This window comes from Scyliorhinus canicula, chromosome 2 (assembly GCF_902713615.1).
Source record: "Scyliorhinus canicula chromosome 2, sScyCan1.1, whole genome shotgun sequence".
NCBI lineage: Eukaryota > Metazoa > Chordata > Chondrichthyes > Carcharhiniformes > Scyliorhinidae > Scyliorhinus > Scyliorhinus canicula.
Window position 1 is genome coordinate 212670161 of NC_052147.1, and position 27715 is coordinate 212697875.

At 49.4% G+C, this 27715-nt stretch overlaps 1 protein-coding gene across 2 annotated transcripts in view; it reads left to right on the plus strand.

The window, feature by feature from the left end:
- Positions 1 to 27715, plus strand: part of LOC119961939 (myosin light chain kinase, smooth muscle-like) — a 552422-nt gene that overhangs the window by 242754 nt on the left and 281953 nt on the right. For both annotated transcript variants that reach the window (XM_038789529.1, XM_038789528.1), the window contains exon 6: positions 17148 to 17313. In XM_038789529.1, the coding sequence (XP_038645457.1) occupies positions 17148 to 17313 (166 nt within the window). The remainder of the gene's footprint in view (positions 1 to 17147; positions 17314 to 27715) is intronic.

A 27715-nucleotide genomic window follows, 5' to 3' on the forward strand; every position in this document is an offset into this window, starting at 1 on the left:
TTTCGCAATCTCTTTATTCCTGAAGTTGCCAACAGTCCTTTAACTTTTTACATATTTTCTGTCTGACTTAACTTATTTGCTGACTTCTTAGATTTTAAATTGGTCTTTGTTAATTAATTCTTTTGTTATTAGAAATTTCCATTGGATGAATTTTATTGATTTCCTTCATAATTTTGAAAACTTAAATTAATGCATCAACACAATTAATTCAAGGAAATCCAGCTTCCATAACCATTCTAAACCAGAATCATATTGTTTGCCTCCATACTATCTTGAGGGCAGTAATACCATTGCAATGATCAGATGAGCAACACTGTACAGAGAACTCTTTATAGCAACAATGCCTTGATTGGTTCTTTTTAACTGAAGCCCATTGATTTATTCATGATTTATTCCATATAACTCTGAAATTGTGTTCCTGATCATCATTTGGGCTGTTCACCACTGTTCCAGTTTGCAGCTTCTCCCTCATGTGATTCCTTCTGAGCATATTATTTATTTTACACTTAGCTATGAAGATCTGCAACTGCCAATTGCCTTAAAGATTGAAATTCTCCTTCTTCAACAACTTTACCCATTCTATTTATTTCGCTGAAGAATTTTTTAATACTTTCTATTCCTTTTAAAGATGTAGGGCAGGATTCTCCGCCCCACCACGCCACATTTCTGCCCCGACCCGCCGGTGGGATTCTCCGTTATGCCGGCTGGTCAATGGGGTTTCCCATGTTGAGGCAGGACCACGCCGTCGGGGAAACCCCCAGGCGCCGGAAAAACAGAGCATCCCGCCGGCGGAGAATCCTGCCCGTAAAATTCAAATCAAACCTATCTGTCTAATATTACATCCGATATTATATACACCAGAACTGCATGTTACACCATTATGTGGAATTCTTCCAAGTCAATGCCGATGGGTTTGATGGCTGACGGGCGGGGGGCAGAATTCGACGAATGGCTCAAAAATTGGTTTCACGTCAATGGGAAAATACAGCTGGCGTCCGCCATGGCAGATCGGGAAACCCGCTGGAGGCCAGCATGAAACTCATTTGCATCCCGCAAATGGATGCAGATGAAGATCCGACCACCCACTGCTGCGGCATGGCAGCGCAAAACAAGTTTGGAATGTCTTTCAGAGCAGGAAATCTGCTGTCCTTACCCGTCTGGCCTACATGTGAGTCCCGACCAACACAGCAATGTGGTTAAGTCTTAACTACCCCCAACCCACTAAAATGGCCTCAGTTCAAGGGCAATTAGGGATGGGCAACAAATGCTGGCACAACCAGAGATGCCCACTTCCCAAGAATGAATTTTTTAAAAACATCGTAGTGTGCAGATGTCAGGACTCATATCAGTAATGCGTAGGCTGCCTCTGGAGTTCAGGAAGGTGGCCAATGACAACCCCAGATCACCATAGCAGTGGATGGAGGGAGCATCTGCAGGTAGACTTTCTAGATATGGGGCTGGATTCCCCATTTGGGAGACTAAGCGCTGACGCCGGTGTGGGAACAGTGGCGTTTTACACCTGAAAAAACGGCACAAAACCTCCACCGATCCTCCGTCTGGTAGGGGGCCAGCAGGTAGGCAGCATAGAGTCCCTGGCTCTAGCTGCGGATATGAACGGAGAATTGCCGGGTCCGTGGCCGCACATGCGCATGGTCGGCGGCCTGCAGCGGCCAGGCCATGCAGCACGGTGCCGGCCGCACATGGATCCGGCCTACCAAATAGTGACCCCCTTGGCCAGGCTTGCCATCCCCAGACCACCCCCCACCAGTGCCCCCAGCCCCTGTCAAAGACCCCCTTCCCACGGATTCCCCCTCCCCCCCCCAGACTGTGGTGGAGCTGGGATTAGTCCGCAGCTGCCTTGTCAGATTCCCGGAAAAAACATACCACACGCACGCCACGTCGTTAGGAACTCGGCCCGGCCCATTGGAGGCGGAGCATTGGGGGAGGGCCTCAGGTAATGTCCTGAGGCCGTCCTGATGTCGTTAGGCGTATTCTGCGAGTACGCCATTTTGGAGGGGGCGAGTATCACAAAAGCGGCGCCGCCCCTTATTTCAGTGCCAATGGGGATTCTCCGGCTGATCGTCGAAAGCGATTTTAGCTTCGGAGACCGGAGAATGCCGCCCATAGTGTCCCAGAGGAGACCCATCCTGCAGCCTCAGAATGTTCCTGGAGATCCATCTTCTTTTTCAGAAGCCCCATCTTCCAATCTCAGAAGACTCTCAGAGATCCATCTTCATTTTCTCGAGGTTCAACCTTCTTTCTTCAATAGTGGGTCAGTGATGTTGGACGCCTTTTCAATATGGCACCCAGACATGAATGCAGGCTACACATCATCCAGGCCTCCCCGCAATGGAATACGGTGTAAAACACCTGGGTGCATAATTAATTAGGTTTGGGATGGAATGTTTGCCGTGTTTTCCCACCCGCCTATGCAGCGGGAAACAACCCACGTTCCTGCCCCTGCCACAGGACTTAGTCTCCGATGGGAAAATTCCAGCCTCCATTTCTAATTAGATGCAGAATTTAAGCCCAGATTTCTGCTCCCAAATTGGTACCTCTGGGCTGGATTCGGCCAAAAAGGGACTATGTTCCCACGCCGGCGTAAAAATGCTGGAGTTTTACTCCAGAGATTCCTGTAAAAAGGTACAGATAATTCAGTGCCCTGCAGGGGGCTAGCAGGGACCCGGAGTAAATCTCACAGCTTTAGCTGCGGATACGCCCCCCCCCGCACATCTAGTTTGGAATCCGTGCATGCGCACGGAGGCGTGCTCCATGGCGGACTCGGACCCCGTAGCCAGACGCAAAAATTAGATCCCCCCCCCTTATCGGCTGCGCACCCGAGCATCTAACCACGCACAAGCACTCCCCTCCCCCCCCCCCCCCCCCCACCCCCACCCACCCCAGGTGTCTGATCTCCCACCCCCCACCAGGGCGGGTCGCAGACTGAGTCCGCAGCCACTACGCCAGCATCCTGACCGTCAATAGCAGGTTAGTTCCATGCCGTCGGGAACTCGACCGGTCGGGAGCGGAGGATCGCTGGGCGGGCATCTGTCAACTGGGACCCCAGCCACGCGGCGTACACCGCGATCACACCGATTCTCGGGTCCCAGAGAATCGTCGGACCAGCGCTGGGCCAGATTTCAGCGTGAATGTGGATTCCCCACCCCAGGCGCCGAACACGAATCCGGCGTGGGTCTGCGGAGAATCCAGCCCTCTATTCGTGAAATCTCCTGGCTTGCTGGCCTCAGGATCTGGCCACAGGATCCTCTTTCATCTTGTTCCATGATTTCAGACTCTGTTGCCAAGGGGTGACATGAATCTAATATTTGTCCAAAGTCCAACTGTTGTGTACAATGTGACAAGCTCCCAAAGAGTTAATGTTACAGGACAGCGGGGCTGCCTAGTGTAGATTAGGTTTCAGGCTGTGCATCTGACCAATTTCCTAGAAGCAATAAAAGATAGTTTCACATCCCACTGATTGCACTTATTGTTCCTTAGACAAGTCTATTCATTTGAACTCAGCAGGGGTTATTGCCATGTTCTACTGGTGGATTTGATTGGTTGGGTGTCGGCTGATTAAACGCTGACACCCGTCAGGCTGTTTAAAAACAAGAGAACTGTGAAAACTGAGGAGCAGTCAGGCACCAACGGGCTACAATGGAATAATGAAGAGGAGGTGGTATTATTCAATCAATCAAGGCGACTGACTGGGTGGCATAGTGATTTCAAGCTGGATTTTGCAGTTAGCTGCAAACAAGTGGTACAAGCTGTTCACCACATTTGCACTTCCCGATATACTTTCTCTGTATTTTTAACCGGAGGATCCTGCCTGTCAGTGTCTGGACGTGGGTGAACAGGGCAAGCAATGGTGTATTTCTACCAAACCTTCAATCTGATTGGTTAAAATGAGTAGAGCAGAAATGTCAGTTTGAATATTGGATTCATATCAACTCAGGTACAGAAAACGAAATAGAGAGAGGAAAAAAAAGATTGGATTAAGAGAGAGATAGGTAAAAGTGACGGAATGAAAAAGAAAAACAAGTTTTGTTTTTTTTTAATATTTTAAAATCTTCAATCAAGTCTGAAGGTTAAATTTCAATGCCAGAGTGGTTGTTTGGAATAATTGAGACTTACCACATTGCTAAATGGACCTCCTATTGGTTGTCCAGATCTCAACACTTGTAGCACAGTACTGTGCATCTGCACATCTTGTTGACACTCTGTTAAATGTAACAATGTGCATCATAACTGGAACTCTCCCCTGGCTTGTCCTCGCAAACATCATCCCCATGCATCCACAAACTGATAAAAACCCACAAACTGGTTGAAAACATTATGCTGCACCTCACTTAACTGTTCAACCCACCTACTGCCCACTTTGGATCTCGGCACCTCATACGGAGCACCCTTCCTGAGCATGATCCGACAGCAGACACCCACTAATACAAGTAATGGGAAACATGGGAGGTCACGAACAGAACTATGTGACAAGCCCAACCTGTCAAATTTCAGGCTTTTTTAAAAAATAATTTTTATTGGAATTTTTTGAAAAATATATATCAACAAAACAATCAGAACAATAACAATAATAATAATAAACACCCCCCGGCACCCGTAACAACGCATATAACAAACCCCCCCCACCCCCCCAACCCCAATAAACAACAAAATAAATTAACAATAAGCAAATTAACTTAAACACTATCCCCCTAAGACCCCCCCTCCCCCCAGGTTGCTGCTGCTGCTGACATAGTACCTTATCGTTGAGCCAGAAAGTCGAGGAAAGGCTGCCACCTCCTTAAGAACCCTTGTACCGACCCCCTCAGGGCGAACGTGACCCTCTCCACCTTAATGAAACCCGCCATGTCCTTAATCCAGGTCTCCACACTCGGAGGTCTCGCATCTTTCCACTGCAGCAAGATCCTCCGCCGGGCTACTAGGGACGCAAAAGCCAAGACATCGGCCTCTTTCGCCTCCTGCACTCCCGGCTCCACCCCAACCCCAAATATCGCGAGTCCCCAGCCTGGCTTGACCCTGGATCCCACCACCCTCGACACCGTCCTCGCCACCCCCTTCCAGAACGCCTCCAGTGCCGGGCATGCCCAGAATATATGGGCATGGTTCGCTGGACTCCCCGAACACCTGACGCACCTGTCTTCGCCCCCAAAGAACCTACTCATCCTAGATCCGGACATGTGGGCCCGGTGCAGCACCATGAACTGGATGAGACTAAGCCTCGCACATGAAGAGGAGGAGTTCACCCTCTCCAGGGCCTCCGCCCATGTCCCCTCCTCAATCTGCTCCCCCAGCTCCACTTCCCACTTAGCCTTCAGCTCCTCTACCGACGCCTCCTCCACCTCCTGCATCACCTGGTAGATGTCAGACACCTTCCCATCCCCGACCCACACCCTCGAAAGCACCCTATCCCTTACCCCCCGCGGGGGCAGCAAAGGGAACCCCTCCACCTGTTGCCTAGCAAACGCCTTGACCTGAAGGTACCTGAACATATTCCCCGAGGGGAGCTCAAACTTCTCCTCCAGTTCACCAAGGCTCACGAATCTCCCGTCAATAAACAGGTCTCCCAACTTCCTAATTCCCGCCCTGTGCCACCCCAGGAACCCGCCATCCATGTTCCCTGGGACAAACCGGTGGTTCCCCCGCAGCGGGGCCTCCACCGAGCCCCCCACTTTCCCCCTGTGTCGCCTCCACTGCCCCCAAATTTTGAGGGTAGCCGCCACCACCGGGCTCGTAGTGTACCTCGTTGGAGGGAGCGGCAGCGGCACCGTTACCAGTGCCTTCAGGCTCGTGCCTCCACAGGACGCCATCTCCATCCGTTTCCATGCTGCCCCCTCCCCATCCATTACCCACTTACGTACCATCGAGACGTTAGCCGCCCAATAGTACCCAGAGAGGTTGGGCAGCGCCAGCCCCCCTCTATCCCTGCCCCGCTCCAAAAAGACCCTCCTTACCCTCGGAGTCCCGTGCGCCCAAACAAATCCCAGAATGCTGCTGCTCACCCTCCTAAAAAAGGCCCTCGGAACGAAAATGGGGAGGCACTGAAACAAAAACAAAAACCTCGGGAGCACCGTTATTTTAACAGACTGTACTCTACCTGCCAACGACAACGGCAGCATGTCCCACCTTTTAAATTCCTCCTCCATCTGCCGAGTCCCCCAGGTACCTAAAACTCCTCACTACCCTCTTTAGCGGGAGCCTACCAATCCCCTCCTCCTGATCTCCCGGGTGTACGACAAACAGATCACTCTTGCCCAGGTTCAATTTATATCCCGAGAAACTCCCGAACTCAGCAAGAATCTCCATCACCTCCGGCATTGCCCCCACCGGGTCTGCTACATACAACAACAAATCGTCCGCATACAGCGACACTCAGTGCTCCTCCCCACCTTGCACCAAACCCCTCTACCTCCTCGATTCCCTGAGAGCCATGGCAAGAGGCTCAATTGCCAGCGCAAAAAGCAAAGGGGACAGGGGCACCCCTGCCTCGTCCCACGGTGGAGCCTGAAGTACTCGGACCTCCTCCCATTTGTCGCTATGCTCGCCATCGGGGCCTCGTACAGCAACCTCACCCATTTAATAAACCCCATCCCAAACCCGAACCTCTCCAACACCTCCCACAAGTACTTCCACTCAACCCTGTCAAAGGCCTTCTCCGCATCCAATACCACCACAATCTCCACCTCTCCTTCTGCTGCCGGCATCATTATCACACGTAGCAGCCTTCGCACGTTAGTGTTCAGCTGCCTCCCCTTCACAAAACCCGTCTGATCTTCATGTACCACCCCCGGCACCCAGTCCTCTATTCTAGTGGCCAAGATCTTCGCCAGCAACTTGGCGTCTACATTCAGCAGGGAAATCGGCCTGTATGATCCACAGTGCAAGGGGTCCTTATCACGCTTCAGGATCAGGGAGATTAGCGCCCGAGACATCGTCGGGGGCAGAACACCCCCCTCCCATGCCTCGTTGAAGGTCCTAACCAACAGGGGGCCCAGCAGGTCCGCATATTTCTTATAAAATTCAACCAGGAACCCATCTGGTCCCGGCGCCTTCCCCGACTGCATGTGGCCAATCCCACTGACCAGCTCCTCCAACTCGATCGGCGCCCCCAGTCCCTCCAGCTGCTCCTCCTGCACCCTTGGAAATCGGAGCCTGTCCAAAAAACTCTCCATTCCCCCTCCCACCGCCGGCGGCACCGACCAGTACAGTTCCCTATAGAAGTCCCTAAAGACCTCATTAACCTCTGCCCCCTGCTGCACCACATTCCCATCTCTATCCTTCACTCCACCAATCTCCCTAGCCGCGTCCCGCTTACGAAGCTGGTGCGCCAGCATCCTGCTCGCCTTCGCTCCATACTCATAGACCGCTCCCTGCGCCTTCCTCCACTGTGTCTCCGCCTTTCTGGTGGTCAATAAATCAAACTTGGCCTGCAAACTACGCCGCTCCCCCAGCAATCCCTCCTCCGGGGCCTCCGCGTACCTCCTATCCACACTCAACAGCTCCTCCACCAGTCTCTCCCTCTCCCTCCTCTCCCCCCTCTCCCTATGGGCTCGGATGGAGATCAGCTCCCCCTTAATCACTGCCTTCAGAGCCTCCCACACCATCCCCACCTGGACCTCCCCAGTATCATTGACCTCAAGGTACCTCTCGATACATCCCCGAACCCTCCTACACACCTCCTCATCAGCCAACAACCCCACGTCCAGACACCAAAGCGGGCGCTGGTCCCGCACCTCCCCCATCTCCAGATCCACCCAATGCGGAGCATGGTCTGAAATCGCAATAGCCGAATACTCGGCCTCCTCCACCCTCGGGACCAGTCCCCTGCTCAAAACAAAGAAATCAATGCGGGAATAAACCCTGTGCACATGGGAGAAAAAAGAGTACTCCCGAGCCTCGGCCTCCCGAACCTCCAGGGATCCACTCCTCACATCTGGACCATAAACCCCCTCAACACCTTGGCCGCCGCCGGCCTCCTGCCTGTCCTTGAACTAGAACGATCCAGTAGGGGATCCAGCACCGTATTGAAGTCCCCCCCCCATGATCAAGCCCCCCACCTCCAGGCCAGGAATGCGGCCCAACATACGCCTCATGAAACCAGCATCATCCCAATTTGGGACGTACACATTAACCAACACCACCCTCTCCCCCTGCAGCTTACCGCTCACCATCACATATCTGCCGCCACTATCAGCCACAACCTCAGACGCCTCAAACGCCACCCTCTTCCCCACCAGGATCGCCAGCCCCCGGTTCTTCGAGTCGAGCCCTGAGTGGAAAACCTGCCCCACCCACCCCTTCCTCAGATGGACCTGGTCTGCCACCTTCAGGTGGGTCTCCTGGAGCATGGCCACGTCCGCCTTCAGCCCCTTCAGATGCGAAAACACCCGGGCCCGCTTAACCGGCCCATTCAACCCCCTCACGTTCCACGTAATTAGCCGGATCAGGGGGCACCCCGCCCTCCTCCCCCATCGACTAGCCATAGCCCATCGACTGCTCGCCCCTGGCCATCACCCATTCGGCCCGTTTCCCACGGCGATAGAACCTCTCCCCGACCCCCCCCCCCGCACCAACTCCTCCCTGGCCAATCCAGCAGCAACCCGGTATTCCCCCCCCTCCCCCAGGCTAGGACCCCTCCTAGCCGCGACTCTCCCTCCACTGTACTCCCGTGAGCCAGCTGACTTCTGCTGACCCCGGCAGCTCCCGCTCTAACTCCGACCCCTCCCGATATGAGGTCCCCCCTCCTCCCCGCATCAGCTCCTGGGCACCGCTTCAGCACGGGAAACCTGGTCTAATAACCACGCCCCTCACCACCAGCTCCACCCCCTCGTCCCGCAGCGCGAGAAACCAGAGAAAAGCCCGCGCTTTCACACTGCCCCACCCCACCAACGCAGCTCCCAAACCGCAGTCCCAACCCAACCACCATCTCCGTACAAACAAAGACACAGATCAACCACAAACCCCAGTACCCCCCTTAGAACACAAAACCATAACCCACATCGTCCGAAAGCAAGAGAAAAAACAGAAATAATCAGAATAACCCGCTACAGCATAAACAATGATATATGAATAGAAAAACTCCCACAGTCCCCAACCTCTAGTTCGAGTCCAGCTTTTCAGCCTGCACAAAGGCCCACGCTTCCTCCGGGGACTCAAAGTAGTGATGCCGGTCCTTGTAGGTGACCCACAGGCGTGCAGGCGGCAACATGCCGAACTTCACCTGCTTTCCATGGAGCACCGCCTTTGTCCGGTTGAACCCGGCTCTCCGCTTGGCCACCTCCGCACTCCAGTCCTGGTAGATACGCACTACCGAATTCTCCCACTTACTACTCCTCACCTTCTTGGCCCATCGCAGCACACACTCCCGGTCACTGAATCGATGGAACCGCACCAGCACCGCCCGCGGGGGTTCATTCGCCTTAGGCCGCCTGGCCAGTACTCTGTGGGCCCCCTCCAGCTCCAGGGGCAGATGGAAGGATCCTGCCCCCACCAGCGAGTGCAACATCACGGCCACATAGGCCGGCAGGTCCGACCCCTCCAGCCCCTCCTCGAGGCCCAGGATCCGCAGGTTCTTCCTCCGTGACCGAAGCTCCATCTCCTTGAACCGATCTTGCCACTTTTTATGAAGCGCCTCGTGTATCTCCACCTTCCCCACGAGAGCCGAAACCTCCTCTTCGCGCTCAGAGGCCTGCTGCTGCAACTCAAGTATCGTTGCACCCTGGGTTGTCTGGGTCTCCAGCAGCTTACTCGTCGTCACCTTCAGGGATTCCAACAACTCCCCTTTCAGCTCCGTAAAATAGCGCCGAAGGGCCGCTTGCTGCTCCTCAGCCCACTGCCTCCACTCCTCAGGGGCTCCACCGGCCGCCATTTTGTCCACCTCCCCCCGCTTTTCCAGGGGAGCTGCTGCCGTTTTTCTTCTCGCCCCACTTCGAGTCCGCACCATAAATCCCGGGGTGTTTTGCTCCAGACCCCTTTATCCACAGGGAATCGTCGAATCAGCGCCGTTTGGGCCCCTTAAAAGAGCCCACAAGTCCTTTTAAAGCGGGAGCTGCCGAACGTGCGGCTTAGCTCCGCTTAGCCGCAACCGGAAGTCCCCAAATTTCAGGCTTTGAGCTACCATGGCAAGAATGGTCCTTGCTAAACAGCTACAGGACAGGCTAAGGCCCATGTGTAGCCAACATCCACTGTTGGGGCCTCAGTACAAACCCCTTATGTACTTGTGGAAGGACACAAACAATGCTGCACATTGTTATAAATTTGGAGTACCCAATTCATTTTTCTTTCTAATGAAGGGGCAATTTAGCGTGGCCAATCCACCTACCCTGCACCTCTTTGGGTTGTGGGAGCGAAATCACACAATGTGCAAACTCCACACGGACAGTGACCCAGAGCCAGGATCGAACCTGGGACCTCGGCGCCGTGAGGCAGCAGTGCTAACCACTGCGCCACAGTGCTGCCCAAATTACTCAGGTGTGCCTAGCAAACCCCTCAGTTCAAGGGAAATTAGTGATGGACAATAAATGCTGGCCAGCCAGCGACATCCACATCCCATGACTGAATTAAAACAAACACCTTAAACTCAGAAAATGAGAAGGATATCATATGGCTTTGGTGTTTTATATTCACTAAGTAAAATAAAAATTGGCCCTCCAACTTCCGGAGCGCACTCTCCATCTTTTATTGGACTGCAAGCTCACCCGCTGGCCATTAATTGGCCAATTTGGGGGAAATCACAGCCGAGTAACTGCTCCCCACACAGTGTAGGTTTCGACTCCCCATTTGAGCCCAACACCCGCATCCTGAAGCCCATGGGGAAAATCCTCTGCCAGCTATCACAGTACAACTTGATGTTACTGCTAGATGTGAGAATCTTAGCAAGCTCTCTCCAGGCATATCTGGTGCCATCATGTTTGTGGATCTTCCTGCCATTGGCTGGAAACAGAACTTTTCTTCCACCCTCACCTGATAATTTTCAGGACAGCTTAAAGGTAACTGTGGGATTTATTCATGACACGTGTTTCAGCAGCTGTTTCCTGCTCTACTCCAGAAGAAACATCAGCTAAGAAAAGAATGCAACCTCACTTCAGGAAGTACATTCCCACTTTAAATAGCAACAAAGACAAGAGGGAGACGTGTCTCAATCAACCAGAGTTGATTGGAAAGGGAGCCGAGCAGGGAAGACACTGGAACAGCAATGGCAGGAATTTTTGAGGGTTATTCGGGAGGCACAACAGAAATTCATCCCAGGGAGGAGGAAACATGCTTAGGGGAGGATGAGACATTCATGGCTGACAAGGGAAGACAAGGACAGCATAAAAGCAAGAGAAAAAGCATACAAAGTGGCAAGGATTAGTGGGGAGCCAAAGGATTGGGAAGCCTTTAAAAGCGAGCTTGGACAACTAAAAAAACAATAAGGGGGGGGAGAAGATGAAATATGAATGTAAACTAGCTAGTAAAGACGATAGGAAGAATTTTTTCAATATATAAAAGGTAAGAGAGAGACAAAAATAGACATTGGACCACTGGAAAGTGAAGCTGGAGAAGTAATAATAGGAAACAAAGAAATGGCAGAGGAACTGAATAGTTACTTTGCATCAGTCCTCACGGTGGAAGACACCAGTGGGATGCCAGAGCTCCAGGAGAATCAGGGGGCAGAGGTGAGTGCACTGGCCATCACTAAGGAGAAGGTTCTGGGGAAACTGAAAGGGCTGAAGGTGGATAGGTCACCTGGACCAGATGGACTGCACCCCAGGGTTCTGAAGGAGACAGCTGAGGAGATTGTGGAGGCATTGGTGGTGATCTTTCAGGAATCACGGGAGGCAGGGAGGGTCCCAGAGGACTGGAAAGTGGCTAATGTGACACTGTTGTTTACGAAGGGAGGGAGGCCGAAGACGGGAAATTATAGGCCGGTTAGCCTGACTTCAATCATTGGCAAGATTTCAGAGTCTATTATTAAAGATAAGATTGCGGAATACTTGGAAATGCACGGTAAAAAAGGACTGCTTTGCAAAGCACGGCTTTGGTCAAGGGGAGGTCATGTCTGACAAATCTGTTACAGTTCTTTCAGGAGGTAACAAGAAAGTTAGACAAAGGAGAACCAGTGGACGTGATTTAGTTAGATTTCCAGAAGGCTTTTGATAAGGTGCCGCATAGGAGACTGTTAAATAGGCTAAAAACCCATGGTGTTAAGGGTAAAATCTTGACATGGGTAGAGGATTGGCTGACTGGCAGAAGGCAGGGAGTAGGGATAAAGGGGTCTTTTTCAGCCGGTGACTAGTGGTGTGCCTCAGGGGTCGGTGCTGGGACCACAACTTTTTACAATATACATTAATGATTTGGAAGAAGGGACTGAAGGCACTGTTGCTAAGTTTGCAAATGATACAAATATATGTAGAGGGACAGGTAGCATTGAGGAAGCAGGGGGCCTGCAGAAGGACTTGGACAGGCTAGGAGAGTGGGAAAAGAAATGGCAGATGGAATACAATGAGGAAAAGTGTGAGGTTATGCACTTTGGAAGGAGGAATGGAGGCATAGACTATTTTCTAAATGGGAAAATGCTTTAGAAATCAGGGGTGGGATTCTCCCCTACCTGGCGGGGCGGGGGGGGTCCCGGCGGGATGGAGTGGCATGAACCACTCCGGCGTCGGGCCGCCCCAAAGATGCGGAAATCTCCGCACCTTTAGGGGCCAAGCCCTAACATTGAGGGGCTAGGCCCGCGCCGGAGTGGTTGGCGCAATGAAGCCTACTCGTGACAATAAGCGATTTTCATTTCATTTCATGTCAGTCTCAGCTGAGTTTTAAAAAAAATTTAGCGTATCCAATTCATTTTTTCTAATTAAGAGGCAATTTAACATGGCCAATCCATCTTACCTGCACATCTTTGGGTTGTGGGGGTGAAACCCACGCAGACATGGGGAGATTGTGCAAACTCCACACGGACAGTGACCCAGGGCCAGGATCGAACCTGGAACCTCGGCGCCGTGAGGCAGCAGGGCTCACCCACTGCGCCAACATGCTGCCCTCGTCTCGCCTCAGTTGATAACTATCGTCTGAGTCATGAGGTTCCAGATTCAAGTCCCATTCCAGGCCTTGAACACAAAAATCAAGGCCGACATTCCAATGCAGAATTAAGGGAGTGTTACGCTGTTGGAAGTACCATCATTGAGACGGGATGTTGTACCCAGGCCTCATCTGTCTGTTCGGATGAATGTAAAAGATACCATGGTAATATTTCATAGATGAGCCAGGGGAATTATCCCTGGTGTCCTGGCCAATATTTATCACTCAGTAAAAAGCACAAAAACAAATGATCTGGCCGTTATTGTAACCTGGTTGCTGTTTTGTTTCTTGCTTTACAACAGTCCTTTGTCTGAAGAGCATTTCGAGAAATCCTTCATCCAGGGAATTTCTTTCTTTCTCATGCATATCCTTTTCTATACATTTGAAATCCTAGTTGATTCTGGTCAAATGTTGACATTGTGAAATTTACAAAAGTCAATTAAAAGAAGAAAGCCTGAGGTGGTGGAGCACTTTTGTTCAAATAGTTTCTCAATTTATTTGGAGGAAAACATAAAATCATAGAATTTATAGTGCAGAAGGAGGCCATTCGGCCAATCAAGTCTACACTGGACCCTGAAAGAGCATCCTACTTAAGCCCACACCTCCACCCTATCCCTTAACCCAGTAACCCCACTTAACCTTTGGACATTAAGGGGCAATTTAGCGTGGCCAATCCACCTAACCTGCACATTTTTGGACTATGGGAGGAAACCAGATCACCCGGAGGAAACCCACGCAGCCAGGGGGAGAAAGTGCATTTTCCACAGACAGTGACCGAGGCCGTAATTGAACCCGGGTCCCTGGGTAAACACTGTTAGATTTTAAGCACCAATTTTCTGAGATCGAAGAAAGCCAGGAAAGTTCAAGAGTTAATGTCAACAATGTCTCAGTTAAAAACAACAGGACAAGCCGTGTGCTGGACTCTGTACCCTATGATGCTTATGTTATTCTGAAGTTGTGGACCTAAGTTTTTTCAATGGAACCATTTTCAGATCAAGGACACTCCAAGTAGGAGATGTCATGTAACAACCTAGCAGGGACTTTGTGTATCTCTTTGAAATTCAAACTCTGAAAATTCATGGGCGCGATTCTCCGCCCCCCACGACGGGTCGGAGAATAGCGGGAGGGCCTTCTTTACATTTTTCCCGGCCTCCCGCTATTCTCCCCCTCCCACGGCCGCCCCTCGACACGAATCGCTGCTCGCCGTTTTTTTACTATTTTCTCCCCTATCCGATGGGCCGATTTCCCAGGCCTTTACGGCCGTTTTCACGAATTTAAACACACCTGCTATCACAGTTCGTGAAAACGGCCGCAAAGTGCCGTTCTGCACAATCATGCCACCGATTGGCACGGCCGCACCACGGCCGTGCCAAGGGTGGCATGGGCCCGCGATCGGTGGGCACCGATCGCAGGCAGCGGGTCCGATTCCCGTGCACTCTTTGTCCCTCCGCCGCCCCGCACGATCAGGTTTGACGCATATGCGCGATGACGTCATCCGCGCATGCGCGGGTTGGAGCCGTCCAACCCGCGCATGCGCGGTTGACGTCATCGTGCGCGTCAGCCGCCGTGAGTCTTGGCGGCCGGGTTTAGCGAACGTTCGCTAAGCCCGCGCTGCCGTTCTTCCCGGGGCCGCGATGCTAGCCCCGACCAGGGGGGTGAATCGGGTCCCGGGAGGGGGCGCGGAGGCTGCCTTGAAACACGGCCGGTTTCACGGCAGCCTTTACGACTCTCCGCATTTGCAGAAAATCGCGCCCCATGTTTTGTTTAAAGTGAAACGAAATTCTTGTGAATTTCCTTTTCACTTTTTGAATAAAATGTACTTTCCGAACAAGTCCTTCACATTTAACTCATCAAAGTACAGTAGAGACTCATGCGTGCAATTCAAGACTATGGGCTGGATTCTCCAAAAATGGGGCTATGTCCCCATGCCAACGTAAAATATAGAACATAGAACATATAGTGCAGAAGGAGGCCATTTGGCCCATCGAGTCTGCACCAACCCACTTAAGCCCTCACTTTCCCCCTATCCCAATAACCCCTCCTTTGGTCATTCAGGGCAATTTAGCATGGCCAATCCACATAACCTGCACGTCTTTGGACTGTGGGAGGAAACCGGAGCACCCGGAGGAAACCCACGCAGATACGGGGAGAACGTGGAGACTGCGCACAGACAGTGACCCAGTGGGGAATCGAACCTGGGACCCTGGCGCTGTGAAGCCACAGTGTTATCCACTTGTGCTACCATGCTGCCATTTCACGCCAGACTTTCCTTGAAAATATCAAGAGCTATTCACCTACCTGCAGGGGGCTGGCAAGGCGCGGAGTGCTTGTCGCAGCTTTTGTTGTGCGAACGGGCCTCCACACTTTCGGTTCCGCGTCCGCACATGTTAACGGCGGCGGCCTCCAGTGGTCGCGTCGAACGCGATGGCGGACTCAGCCGCCAGACTTGGACCAACAAAGAAGGTCCAAACGATCTGCCTCGTGCCGCTCCATCTACCCGGCCGCCCATAAGGCCCCCCCCCCGGTACTTGATGCCCCTGTCCCCCACCAGGGCGGCCACGGACTGAATCCACAGCCGCCGTGCGAAGGTCCCGACCGGCCAGACGTGGTTAGAACCACGCCGTCGGGAATTGGGCCAGTCAGGACTGGAGCATCGCTTGGAGGGCCTCTGCCAATGGCCCTCCAGCCGCACCGCGTAAAGCGGGAGCGCCGCTGGCCCGATACGGGCACAAAAGTGGATTCTCCGCCCCCACACAAAACGCGATTTCGGCAAGGAGCCGCGGAGAATCTAGCCCTATCTCTTTCCAATTCACCCCTGCTTTATAGAAATTTTAATCCAAGCAAAACATACCTGTTTAAGTGAGCAGTGTAGCAGGATTTGGTTTCAACTTGCCTGTGTTATGTCTTTTGAGCTGGAAGAAATAAATGTGTTTCTGGAAAATGTAGAATGGAGACTGGTGTGCAAGGCTGATTTTATATTTTAATTCATATTTAATTGCTTTAAATATCTTTGTGTAAACCCTTGCTTTCACAATGCATATTTCACTGGTTGTTTGGATGACCCCACAACTATGCTCAGTTTACAGAAGGCAGATTTTCCAGCAGTTTTTCAAGTGCAAGTTTTGTGCAAGTTTTTCTCATCCCTAGGAATTGTGCTTCATGAGAAATCTGATGAATAAATTGAGGGCAGTTGACTTTACTAGATTTTTGTTTTTTTTAATAAATTTTGAGTACCCAATTCAGTTTTTTTTCAATTGAGGGGCAATTTAGTGTGGCCAATTCACCTACTCTGCACATCTTTTTGAGGTTGTGGGGGCGAAACACACGCAAACATGGGGAGAATGTGCTCCACACGAACAGTGACCCAGAGCCGGGATCGAACCTGGGACCTCGGCGCCGTGAGGCAACAGGGCTAATCCACTGTGCCATCGTGCTGCCCCAAGAGTGAGAAAGATTTAGAATACACTTATGCAGCAAACATTAGCAAGTAAGGAGGCCTTTCTCGTAGAAGAGGAAGTACCAGTAGCACATTAGTGCAAATTAGGGTGACACAGACATGCGCGTTTATTGGTATATTCAACTGTACCAAATGTTCCTTGTGGATTAAGGCTTTTATTGGCTGAAACAAAAATCTTTTCTCCAATTAGTTACAAGTAAATTATTCCCATCGTTACTGTGTCTAGTGGAGCATTGATCATCTGAAATTCAGAGAGAGGACGGTAGGAATGATTATGTCCACAGAATAAATGACAACCCAGCGGAACACATTGCAGACAACTCTGAGCAAGTGACCGCGGAAGTTGTTAGGGAGCAAATAAATTCATCCCTTGACTATTAGTTTTCTTTGATGAGAAGTCTATCTGAAGAACAGGCTTGTCGCATGGCAACACCACTGAGACTGTGAATAGTACAAATGAAGACTTGCTGATTATGAAGTATTGAAGTAAGGACAAACGTCCGCAGTTGGACAGTTACAAGAGTTAACATGCTGTTTGCCGAGAATTTTTAAAAATTGCTTTCAGAAAACATCAATGACTATTTGGTTAATAACATAAAATTCTTCTTTTCCCCAGAGTGATACAGAGCTGCAACAAAGTGATCATTTCAACATGTTTGAGAAGTCTGGGATTCACTGTTTGGAAATCCGAGCTGTTCAGGCAGAGGATGCTGGAAACTATGTGTGTTTATTGATGAATAATTCTGGAAAAGCAATGGCAACTGTCGAGCTTATACTTCAAAGTATGAATGCCATTTTGGCCTATTTTTCAGAAATTTGTCTTTCCTGACTCTTCATAAATCATTCATGTATTTAGTCATCTCATAACATTGATGTTTTAACTGGAGGAAAACAGATCACAATCCACCACTATTAATTTTGAGATTACAAAAGTGCACTGATCAAATGCTGATCAAAATAAAGTGGCTTCCAATTCCTTTTAACTTTTAAATCTCTATCAGGCTTTATATTGTCATTGAATAATTTGATTTAGGCCTGTCTTTTGAGCCTGCATGATCTGTAACCACATTCCACATCTGGAGGCAATATAGAGAATTATTTTCTTTCTTTCAATTCTGGGTTTAGAACTCTAAACGTCCTAATGCATGATCTGTACAAAGCAATCATTGCAATGCTACTTTCTTTACCTCAGGAAAATGAAAATGAACAGAATACTGGGCTGGATTCTTTCAGCTGGGGCCAGGCCGGAGAATCCCCACGGCCGGCGCAAAGCACGCCACACCGCCCCAACGCCGGCACGCAATTCTCCGCAGAGCGGTGAATTGGTGGCATTGGCGCTGGTGCGGTGCCGGTCAGGGGCCGCTCTATGCGGCCCCCCGCCAATTCTCAGCCCGGGATGGGCCGAACGTCCGTCGTAAAAAAGCCAAGTCCCGCCGGTGCCGTCCGCACCTGCTCTCAGCTGGCGGGAAGGCGGCGTGGAAGCGTCGGAGGGAAACCTGTGAGGGGGAGGGGGATCCGACCCGGGATGGGGGCCTCCAATGTGGCCTGGCCCGCGATCGGCACCAACCGATCGGTGGGCTGGCCTCTCTGGCTGGGGGCCTCCTTTCTTCCGCGCCAGTCCCTGTAGCCCTGCGTCGTGTTGCATCAGGGCCAGCGCGTTGATGGGAGCCACTGTGCATGCGCGGGTTGGTGCCGGAGCCACTGCGCATGCATGACCCCGCGGTACCCAGTTGACGCCGGGTTCATCAGCTGGAGCGGAGTGAATCGCTCCAGTGCCGTGCTAGACCCCGGTAGAGGCCAGAATTGCTGATCCTGAGGCCGTGTTGACACTGGCGAGAAACACAACTGCGTTTCCGACAGCGTCAACACTTAGCCTCAGGATCACAGAATCCTGCCCTCAGTTCCTGCATAAATACTAAGTGCTCCTTTTTGCAGCCCCACTATACATTCCAAAAGAGGAGGTGCTTTTTAGATCTTTCTACTCTTGGCACTTTGAACCAGCATTATCCATTGCTGTTACTCCCAGTCTACCATTACTTCCCCTTGAAAACATCCATAATTTCATCTCATTCTTAAAAAAGATGACGCTTTTTCAATTTACAGCTGCAGCCATATTGACCTTACGTTAATACTTTCCAAGATTATAGCATTCTTTCACTCTCTGTGACCTTTGAACTGCCCTGCAATTTTCGAGCTTATACTTTTGATTCTTGTTCTCATCTGGACAATTGTTATCTCGAAAATTGTAATAGAAACACCAGGCATGTATAGACAATGGGCGCGATTCTCTGCAAATGCGGCGAGTCGTAAAGGCTCCCGTGAAACTGGCCGTGTTTCACGGCAGCCTCCGCGCCCCCTCCCGGGACCCATTTCTCCCCCCCGGGCGGGGCTAGCAGCGCGGCCCCGTGAAGCACGGCATCGCGGGCTTAGCGACCGTCGCTAAGCCCGCGCGCCAAGCGTCACGGCGGCTGACGCGCACGATGACGTCAGCCGCGCATGTGCGGGTTGGACGGCTCCAACCCGCGCATACGCGGATGACGTCATCGCGCAGATGCGTCAAACCCGCGCATGCGCGGGCCGTCATGCCCCTCAGCCGCCCCACGGACTGATCCTGCGGGGCGGCGGAGAAACAACTAGTGCGTGGGTATCGGACCCGCTGCCCACGATCGGTGCCCACCGATCGCAGGCCCATGCCACCCTTGGCACGGCCGTGGTGCGGCCGTGCCAATTGGTGCCATGGTTGTCCGGGACGGCACTTTGCGGCCGTTTTCACGAACGGTGAGAGCAGGTGTGATTGCGTTCGTGAAAACGGCCGTAAAGGCCTGGGAACTTGGCCCATCGGCCTGTGGAGATTCGTGTCGTGGGGCGGCCGTGGGGGGAGGGGGAGAATAGCGGGAGGGCAGGAAAAATGTCGGGAAGGCCCTCCCGCTATTCTCCGACCCGTCGTGGGCAGCGGAGAATCGCGCCCAATAAACATTAGAGCTGAAGGGGAAGTCTATGGGTTGAATTCTCCCAACATTGTTGAATCAGGTGAGAATAGCAGTGTGAAACTCATTGGCATCACAGATGCCTTTTCCCACCTGATTAAACAGCACGCTGTGCAATTTCAGAGTTCTGGCGAAGATCATACAGCCATTTCATCTTTCTGGCATGAACCTGATTACATTCCGGCAGGGAAGGGGGAAGATCTCAAACTGGGCCCAGAAATCTTTGCCCTAAATTCAGTTCACTAAACTGTGAAAACATTTCAGCTCTCTAAATATAAACTTGTGAAACAGAAAAGGGCACGCATGGCAGATGGCTGGATAATAATCCAATGAAAGCCAGGCTAAATAGGGAAGGTTTGGAGAGGCAGTGGAAAAAGAAATAAGAGCAGCAAAGAGACAGCGTGAGAAGAGACTGACAGCCAACTTAAAAGGGAATCCAACAGTCTTCTATAAACATATAACAAGTGAAAGAGTGGGAAAAGGAGAAGTGGACCACTTACAAACCAAAAAAGGGATTTACATATGGAGGCAGCGGGGCATGGCTGAGTTCTTAAATAATTACTTTGCATCTGTCTTTACCAGGGAAGAAGATGTTGCCAAAGTCATATTGGATGAGGAATTAGTTTGGGCAGGGGATAGTCTGAAAAATTATAATTAGGAGGTGGTAAAAAGGCTGGCTGCACAGATACATTGGATACTGAGGGAAGGGTGGAAATTGGAGAGACACCGGTCATAATATTCCAATTTCTCCTCAGATACGCTGCTGGTGCCAGACCACTGGAGAATTGAAAATGTTACACGCTTGTTCAGAAAAATAGTGTGAGGATAAAGCCAGTTGTTAAAGATCAGTCATTATTATTTAGAAATTATAATCCAAGACAAAATTAGCAGTCGCTTGGACAAATGTGGATTAATTAACAAAATCGAGCTTGGATTTCTTAAAGGAAATTGTGCTTAATTAATTTTCCGATGAAGCAACAGTGAAGGGTAGTAAGGGTAATACAGTTGATGTGGTGTACTTGGATGCATTGGATACTGAGGGAAGGAACAATTGACAAAGTTCCACAGAACAAGTCTATCAGCAAAATTAAAGCCCATGGCATAAAAGGGACAGTTGGAGCATAGATATGAGGTTGGCTTAGTGACAACAAATTGACAGTAGTAGTGATGGTTGTTTTTTAGACTGGAGAAAGGCATAAATGGGGTACTCCAGGGTTTGGTGTCAGAAACTCTACTTTTCTTGATTTATGTTAATGACCTACGGCTGGATTTTTGCCACTGAAATGGGTAGCTCTGGTCACAGAATCACAGAATAATACATTGCAGAAGAGGCCCTTCGGCCCATCAAATCTACACCGTCGCATGAAAGACATCTGACCTGCCTGCCTGATCCCATTTGCCAACACTTGGCCCATAGCCTTGAATGTTAACAGAACATAGCCTTGAATGTTAACAGAACATAGCCTTGAATGTGGGGAAACTTCCCAACTGGTAGACATGCCTCGATATATAGGGCCCCATGAGATTAAATTTTCAGTCTGGGGGTGCAGGGAAAGGATTGAGTGGGGCGTGCAAACCCTAGGCTGAAAGCAGTTCCTCGGTGGCTACAGTGGCCAAGATGGGTTGGCTGTAAGACCTGTCCCAGTTCTCTGCAATTCTGTCCTAGTTGTTTTTGATGCTGTTATCCCTCTAACTCTCAGCCCCTCATTCCCCACCACAAGCCAACCGACTCTCCATGGCTCCTCCATGCCAACTCATGACGTCCACTAACTTCCAATGCCCCAACATATTCCCTATACCCCCTCAATACCTACTCACCTAGTATACATCATGGGCTGACCAAAGGAGCCATGAGAAGGTAAAGAAAAGAATAAACTTCTAACAGTCTGTATGGTTCTCACTCATACCCACTTGATACTCAAAATCTCTCATTCATAAAATCTCTTCAAAGCTTTTAAATCTCCTAAAGTGGTCAATTTCTTAAAAAAAACAAAATGAAAATGACAATGGAAAAACAAACACCACCTTTCAGACCATAAGACCGTAATCATGGCTGATATTTTCTCATCCCCATTCTCCTGCCTTCTCCCCCTAACCCATGATCCCCTTATTAATCAAGAACCTATCTATCTCTGTATTAAAGACACTCAGTGATTTGGCCTCCATAGCCTTCTGCGGCAAAGAGTTCCACAGATTCACTACCCTCTGGCGGAAGAAATTTCTCCTCATCTCTGTTTTGAAGGATCGTCCCTTTAGTCTGAGATGGTGTCCTCTGGTTCTGGTTTTTCTTACAAGTTCTTCATTACAGGGATCATTCTTGTGAACCTTCACTGGACCCTATCCAAGGCCAGTACATCCTTCCTTAGATACGGGGCCCAAACTTCTCACAATACTCCCAATGGGTTCTGACCAGAGCTTTATACAGCCGCAGAAGTACATCCCTGGTCTTGAATTCTAGCCCTCTTGACATGAATGCTAACATTGCCTTCTTAAATGTCGACTGAACCTGCACGTTAACCTGAAGAGAATCGTGAACAAGGCCTCCCAAGTCCCTTTGTGCTTCTAATTTCCAAAGCATTTCCCGATTTAGAACATAGTCTACACCTAAATTCCTCCTTCCAAAGTGCATAAGCTCACACTTTTCCACATTGTATTTCATTTGCCACTTCATTGCCCAAATCCTTCTGCAGCCCCGCCAGCTTCCTCAATACTACTTGTCCCTCTACAGGTCTTTGTATCATCTGCAAACTTAGCAACACTGCCTTCAGTTTCTTCTTCCAGATCATTAATGCATATTGTAAAAGTTGTGGTCCAAGCACAAACCCCTGAGGCACACCACTAGTCATCGGCTGCCATCCTGAAAAATACCCCTTTATCCTCACTTTCTGCCTTCTGCCAGTCAGCCAATTCTCTATACATGCCAGGATCTCACCATGGGCTCTTAACTTATTTAATAGTCTCCTATGCGGCACCTTGTCAAAGGCCTTCTGGAAATCTAAATAAATCATTTCAACTGGTCCTCCTTTGTCTAACTTCCTTGTTACCTCCTCAAAGAACTCTAACAGATTTGTCAGACATGACCTTCCTTTGACAATGCCGTGCTGACTCAGTCCTATTTTACCATGCACTTCTAAGTACTTTGCGATCTCATCTTTAATAACAGACTCTAAAATCTTACCAATGACTGAAGTCAGGCTAACCAGCCTATAATTTTCGCTTTCTGCCCCTCTCCCTTTTTAAACAGCAGTGTCACATTAGCCACTTTCCAGTCCTCTGCCTCCAGTGATTCCTAAAGATCACCACCAATAGGGCAGCACGGTGGCCTAGTGGTTAGCACAGCTGCCTCACGGCGCTGAGGTCCCAGGTTCGATCCCGGCTCTGGGTCACTGTCCGTGTGGAGTTTGCACATTCTCCCCGTGTCTGCGTGGGTTTCGCCCCCACAACTCAAAAATGTGCAGAGTAGGTGGATTGGCCATGCTAAATTGCCCCTTAATTAGAAAAAATAATTGGGTACTCTAAATTTTTTTTTTTAAAAGATCACCACCAATGCCTCCCCAATTTCCTCAGCTATCTCTTTTAGGACCCTGGGGTGTAGACCATCCGGTCCAGCTGACTTATCCACCTTCAGACCTTTCAGTTTTGAGAAACCTTCTCCTTAGTGATGGCCACTGCACTCATCTCTGCCCCGATTCTCCTGGAGCTCTGGCATCCCACTGGTGTCTTCCACCATGAAGACTGATACAAAGTAACTATTCAGATCCTCTGCCATTTCTTTGTTTCCTATTATTTCTTCTCCAGCCACGTTTTCCAGTGGTCAACGTCTATTTCTGCCTCTCTCTTACCTTTTATATACTGAAAGAAACTCTTCCTACCTTCTTTTATATTACTAGCTAGCTTTCACTCATATTTCACCTTTTGTCCCCTTATTGCTTTTTTAGAGTCCTATGCTCACTTTTAAATGCTTCCCAGCCCTCTGGCTTCCCACTAATTCTTGCCACTTTGTATGCTTTTTCTTTTGCTTTTGCTTTTATGCTGGCCTTGACTTCCCTCGTCAACCATGGATGCCTTGTCCTCCCCTTAGCATGTTTCTTCCTCCTTGAGATGAATTACTGTTGTGCCTCCAGAATAACCCTCAAAAACTCCTGCCATTGCTGTTCCACTGTCTTCCCTGCTCGGCTCCTTTTCCATAAGACCATAAGACCATAAGACATAGGAGTGGAAGTAAGGCCATTCGGCCCATCGAGTCCACTCCGCCATTCAATCATGGCTGATGGGCATTTCAACTCCACCTCCCAGCATTCTCCCCATAGCCCTTAATTCCTCGCGACATCAAGAATTTATCTATCTCTGCCTTGAAGCCATTTAGCGTCCCGGCCTCCACTGCACTCTGCGGCAATGAATTCCACAGGCCCACCACTCTCTGGCTGAAGAAATGTCTCCGCATTTCTGTTTTGAATTTACCCCCTCTAATTCTAAGGCTGTGCCCACGGGTCCTCAACTCCTCGCCTAACGGAAACAGTTTCTTTGCGTCCATCCTTTCTAAGCCATGTATTATCTTGTAAGTTTCTATTAGATCTCCCCTTAACCTTCTGAACTCCAATGAATACAATCCCAGGAACGCCAGCCGTTCCTCATATGCTAGACCCGCCATTCCAGGGATCATCCGTGTGAATCTCCGCTGGACACGCTCCAGTGCCAGTATGTCCTTCCTGAGATGTGGGGCCCAAAACTGGACACAGTACTCCAAATGGGGCCTAACCAGAGCCTTATAAAGGCTCAGTAGCACATCGCTGCTTTTATATTCCAACCCTCTTGAGATAAATGACAACATAGCATTCGCTTTCTTAATCACGGATTCAACCTGCATGTTTACCTTTAGGGAATCCTCGACTAGCACTCCCAGATCCCTTTGTACTTTGGCATTATGAATTTTCTCACCGTTTAGAAAGTAGTCTATGCTTGGATTCTTTTTTCCAAAGTGCAAGACCTCACATTTTCTCACGTTGAAATGCATCAGCCATTTCCTGCACCACTCTCCCAAACTGTCTAGATCCTTCTGCAGCCTCCCCACTTCCTCAGCACTACCTGCCTGACCACCTAACTTCGTATCATCAGCAAACTTCGCTAGAATGCCCCCAGTCCCTTCATCCAGATCATTAATATATATGGTGAACAGCTGCGGCCCCAACACTGAACCCTGTGGGACACCGCTGGTCACCGGCTGCCATTCCGAAAAAGAACCTTTTATCCCAACTCTCTGCCTTCTGTCAGACAGCCAATCCTCAACCCATGCCAGTAGCTCACCTCGAACACCATGGGCCCTCACCTTACTCAGCAGCCTCCTGTGTGGCACCTTATCAAAGGCCTTTTGGAAATCCAGATAGACCACATCCACTGGGTTTCCCTGGTCTAACCTACTTGTCACCTCCTCAAAGAATTCTAACAGGTTCGTCAGGCACGACCTCCCCTTACTAAATCCATGTTGACTTGTTCTAATCCGACCCTGCTCTTCCAAGAAATTAGAAATCTCATCCTTAACGATCGATTCTAGAATTTTACCAACAACCGAGGTTAGGCTAATTGGCCTATAATTTTCCATCTTTTGTCTTGATCCTTTCTTGAACAAGGGGGTTACAACAGCGATCTTCCAATCGTCCGGGACTTTCCCTGACTCCAGTGATTTTTGAAAGATCTCAACCAACGCTTCCGCTATTTCTTCAGCCACCTCCCTCAGAACTCTAGGATGTAGCCCATCGGGGCCAGGAGATTTGTCAATTTTAAGACCTTTTAGCTTTTTTAGCACCATCTCTTTTGTAATGGCAACCATACTCAACTCAGCCCCCTGACCCTTTATAATTTTTGGGATATTACTAACGTCTTCCACTGTGAAGACAGACGCAAAGTACTTATTAAGTTCTCCAGCCATTTCCTCATCTCCCATCACTAGCCTTCCAGAATCAGTTTGAATTGGCCCAATGTCTACTTTGGCCTGACGTTTGTTTCTTATGTATTGAAAGAAACTTTTACTATCATTTCTTATATTACTGGCTAGCCTGCCTTCATATTTGATCCTCTCCTTCCTTATTTGTCTCTTTGTTAACCTCTGTTTGTTTTTGTAGCCTTCCCAATCTTCTGATTTCCCGGTGCTTTTGGCCACTTTATAGGATCTCTCTTTTTCTTTGATACATTTCCTGACCTCCTTTGTCAGCCATGGCTGTATAATCCCTCCCTGGATAATCTTTCTTTTCTTGGGGATGAACCTCTGTACAGTGTCCTCAATTATGCATACAAACTCCTGCCATTTTTGCTCTACTGTCTTCCCTGCTAGGGTCTGCTTCCAGTTGATTTTCACCAGTTCCTCTCTCATGCCCTCGTAATTACCGTTATTTAACTGTAACACCATTACATCCGATTTTGCCTTCTCTCTTTCAAACTGCAGACTGAACTCAACCATATTATGATCTCTGCTTCCTAAGTGTTCCCTTACTTTAAGATCTTTAATAAAGTCTGGTTCATTACATAGCACTAGGTCCAGAATAGCCTGCTCCCTTGTGGGCTCCATGACAAGCTGTTCCAAAAAGCCATCTTGTAAGCATTCCATGAATTCCTTTTCTTTGGATCCACTGGCTACATTATTTACCCAATCCACCTGCATATTGAAGTCCCCCATGATCACTGTGACCTTGCCTTTCTGACATGCCTTTTCTATTTCCCGGTACATGTTGCGCCCCTGGTCCTGACCACTGTTAGGCGGTCTGTACATAACTCCCATTATGGTTTTTTTGCCTTTGTGGTTCCTCAATTCTACCCACACAGACTCCACATCATCCGACCCTATGTCGTTTAGTGCCATAGATTTAATTTTGTTCTTAACTAACAAGGCAACCCCACCCCCTCGGCCCACCTCCCTGTCTTTTCGATAGGTTGTATATCCTTGGATGTTTAACTGCCAGTCCTGAACCCCCTGCAGCCATGTCTCTGTGATGCCTACCACATCATAATCATTCACGATGATCTGTGCCATTAGTTCATCTACTTTGTTACAAATGCTACGAGCATTCAGGTAAAGTGCCTTAATGTTAACTTTCTTATCAGTACAGATATTGGAAGTCCTAAGATGTCCAAAGTTATCCTTCCTTTTTGTTGCATTCCTAGTCTGCCTCAAGCTTAAATCCACCTGCCTACATGTTATCCTCCTGCGTATCTTGCCATTTAACTCCCTGCTCCCTGTCGCTTTCACTTACCCTTCCCCCCAACTCAAATCAACTCTGACCAGTTCCTCCCTCATGTCTTTGTAATTACCCTTATTTAATTGTAATTTTGTTACATCTGACTCCAGCTTCTCCCTCTCAAACTGCAGGGTAAATTCTATCATATTGTGGTCACTGCCCCCTAAGGGCTCCTTCACGTTAGATCCCTAATCAAGTCTGCCTCATTACACATCACCAAATCCAGAATTGCCTGTTCCCTAGTGGGCTCTACCACAAGCTGCTCCAAAACAAATCTCTTAAACATTCCACAAATTCCTTTTCTTGGGATCCACTACCAACCTGATTTTCCCAGTCCACCTGGGAATAATCCAGGATTATTGTGATTTTGCCTTTTTTACATGCTTTCTCTATCTCCAGATTTATTTTCTGCCCTACATCCTGCATTTTCAGACCCCCGCATCAAAGACTGTCAATAACACTGTGAATTCAGAATGCCCAGTGGAGAAAATTGTGGCTTTTGAAACTTGGTTGAGCATTCATAATAACATACTGATATCCCTTGGGGAACAAAAGAGTTTATTGAATCTTCATGACCAGATGATGCTGTTTCTTTCCAAACTACACCCAGTGGCTACACCCTACACCCTCTGCTCAGCAGAGGGGTTTTTTAACTGTCTTTAACATTTAACATATGCCTTTTTTTAATGTTTAAAGAGGGGAAGACTTTTTAAAAATCCAGATAATGTCACTTCAACAGACCTAATCTGCCTTTCAAGAGCATTTGTGTCGACACCATCAATATGTCACTCCCACACTGTGGGTTAAGATTTTTGCAACAACCAAAATGGGACTTGTTAGTACTCAGCACAAAGTTCAAATGGTCCTCGTTAGTTTGGGCTTCCCTCCCGTGGAGCTGTCAGAAATGTTGGGGTGGGAGAGGACTTTGCTATGCACCAAAATTCAGCCCCTAGACTTGGAAGTGTTGT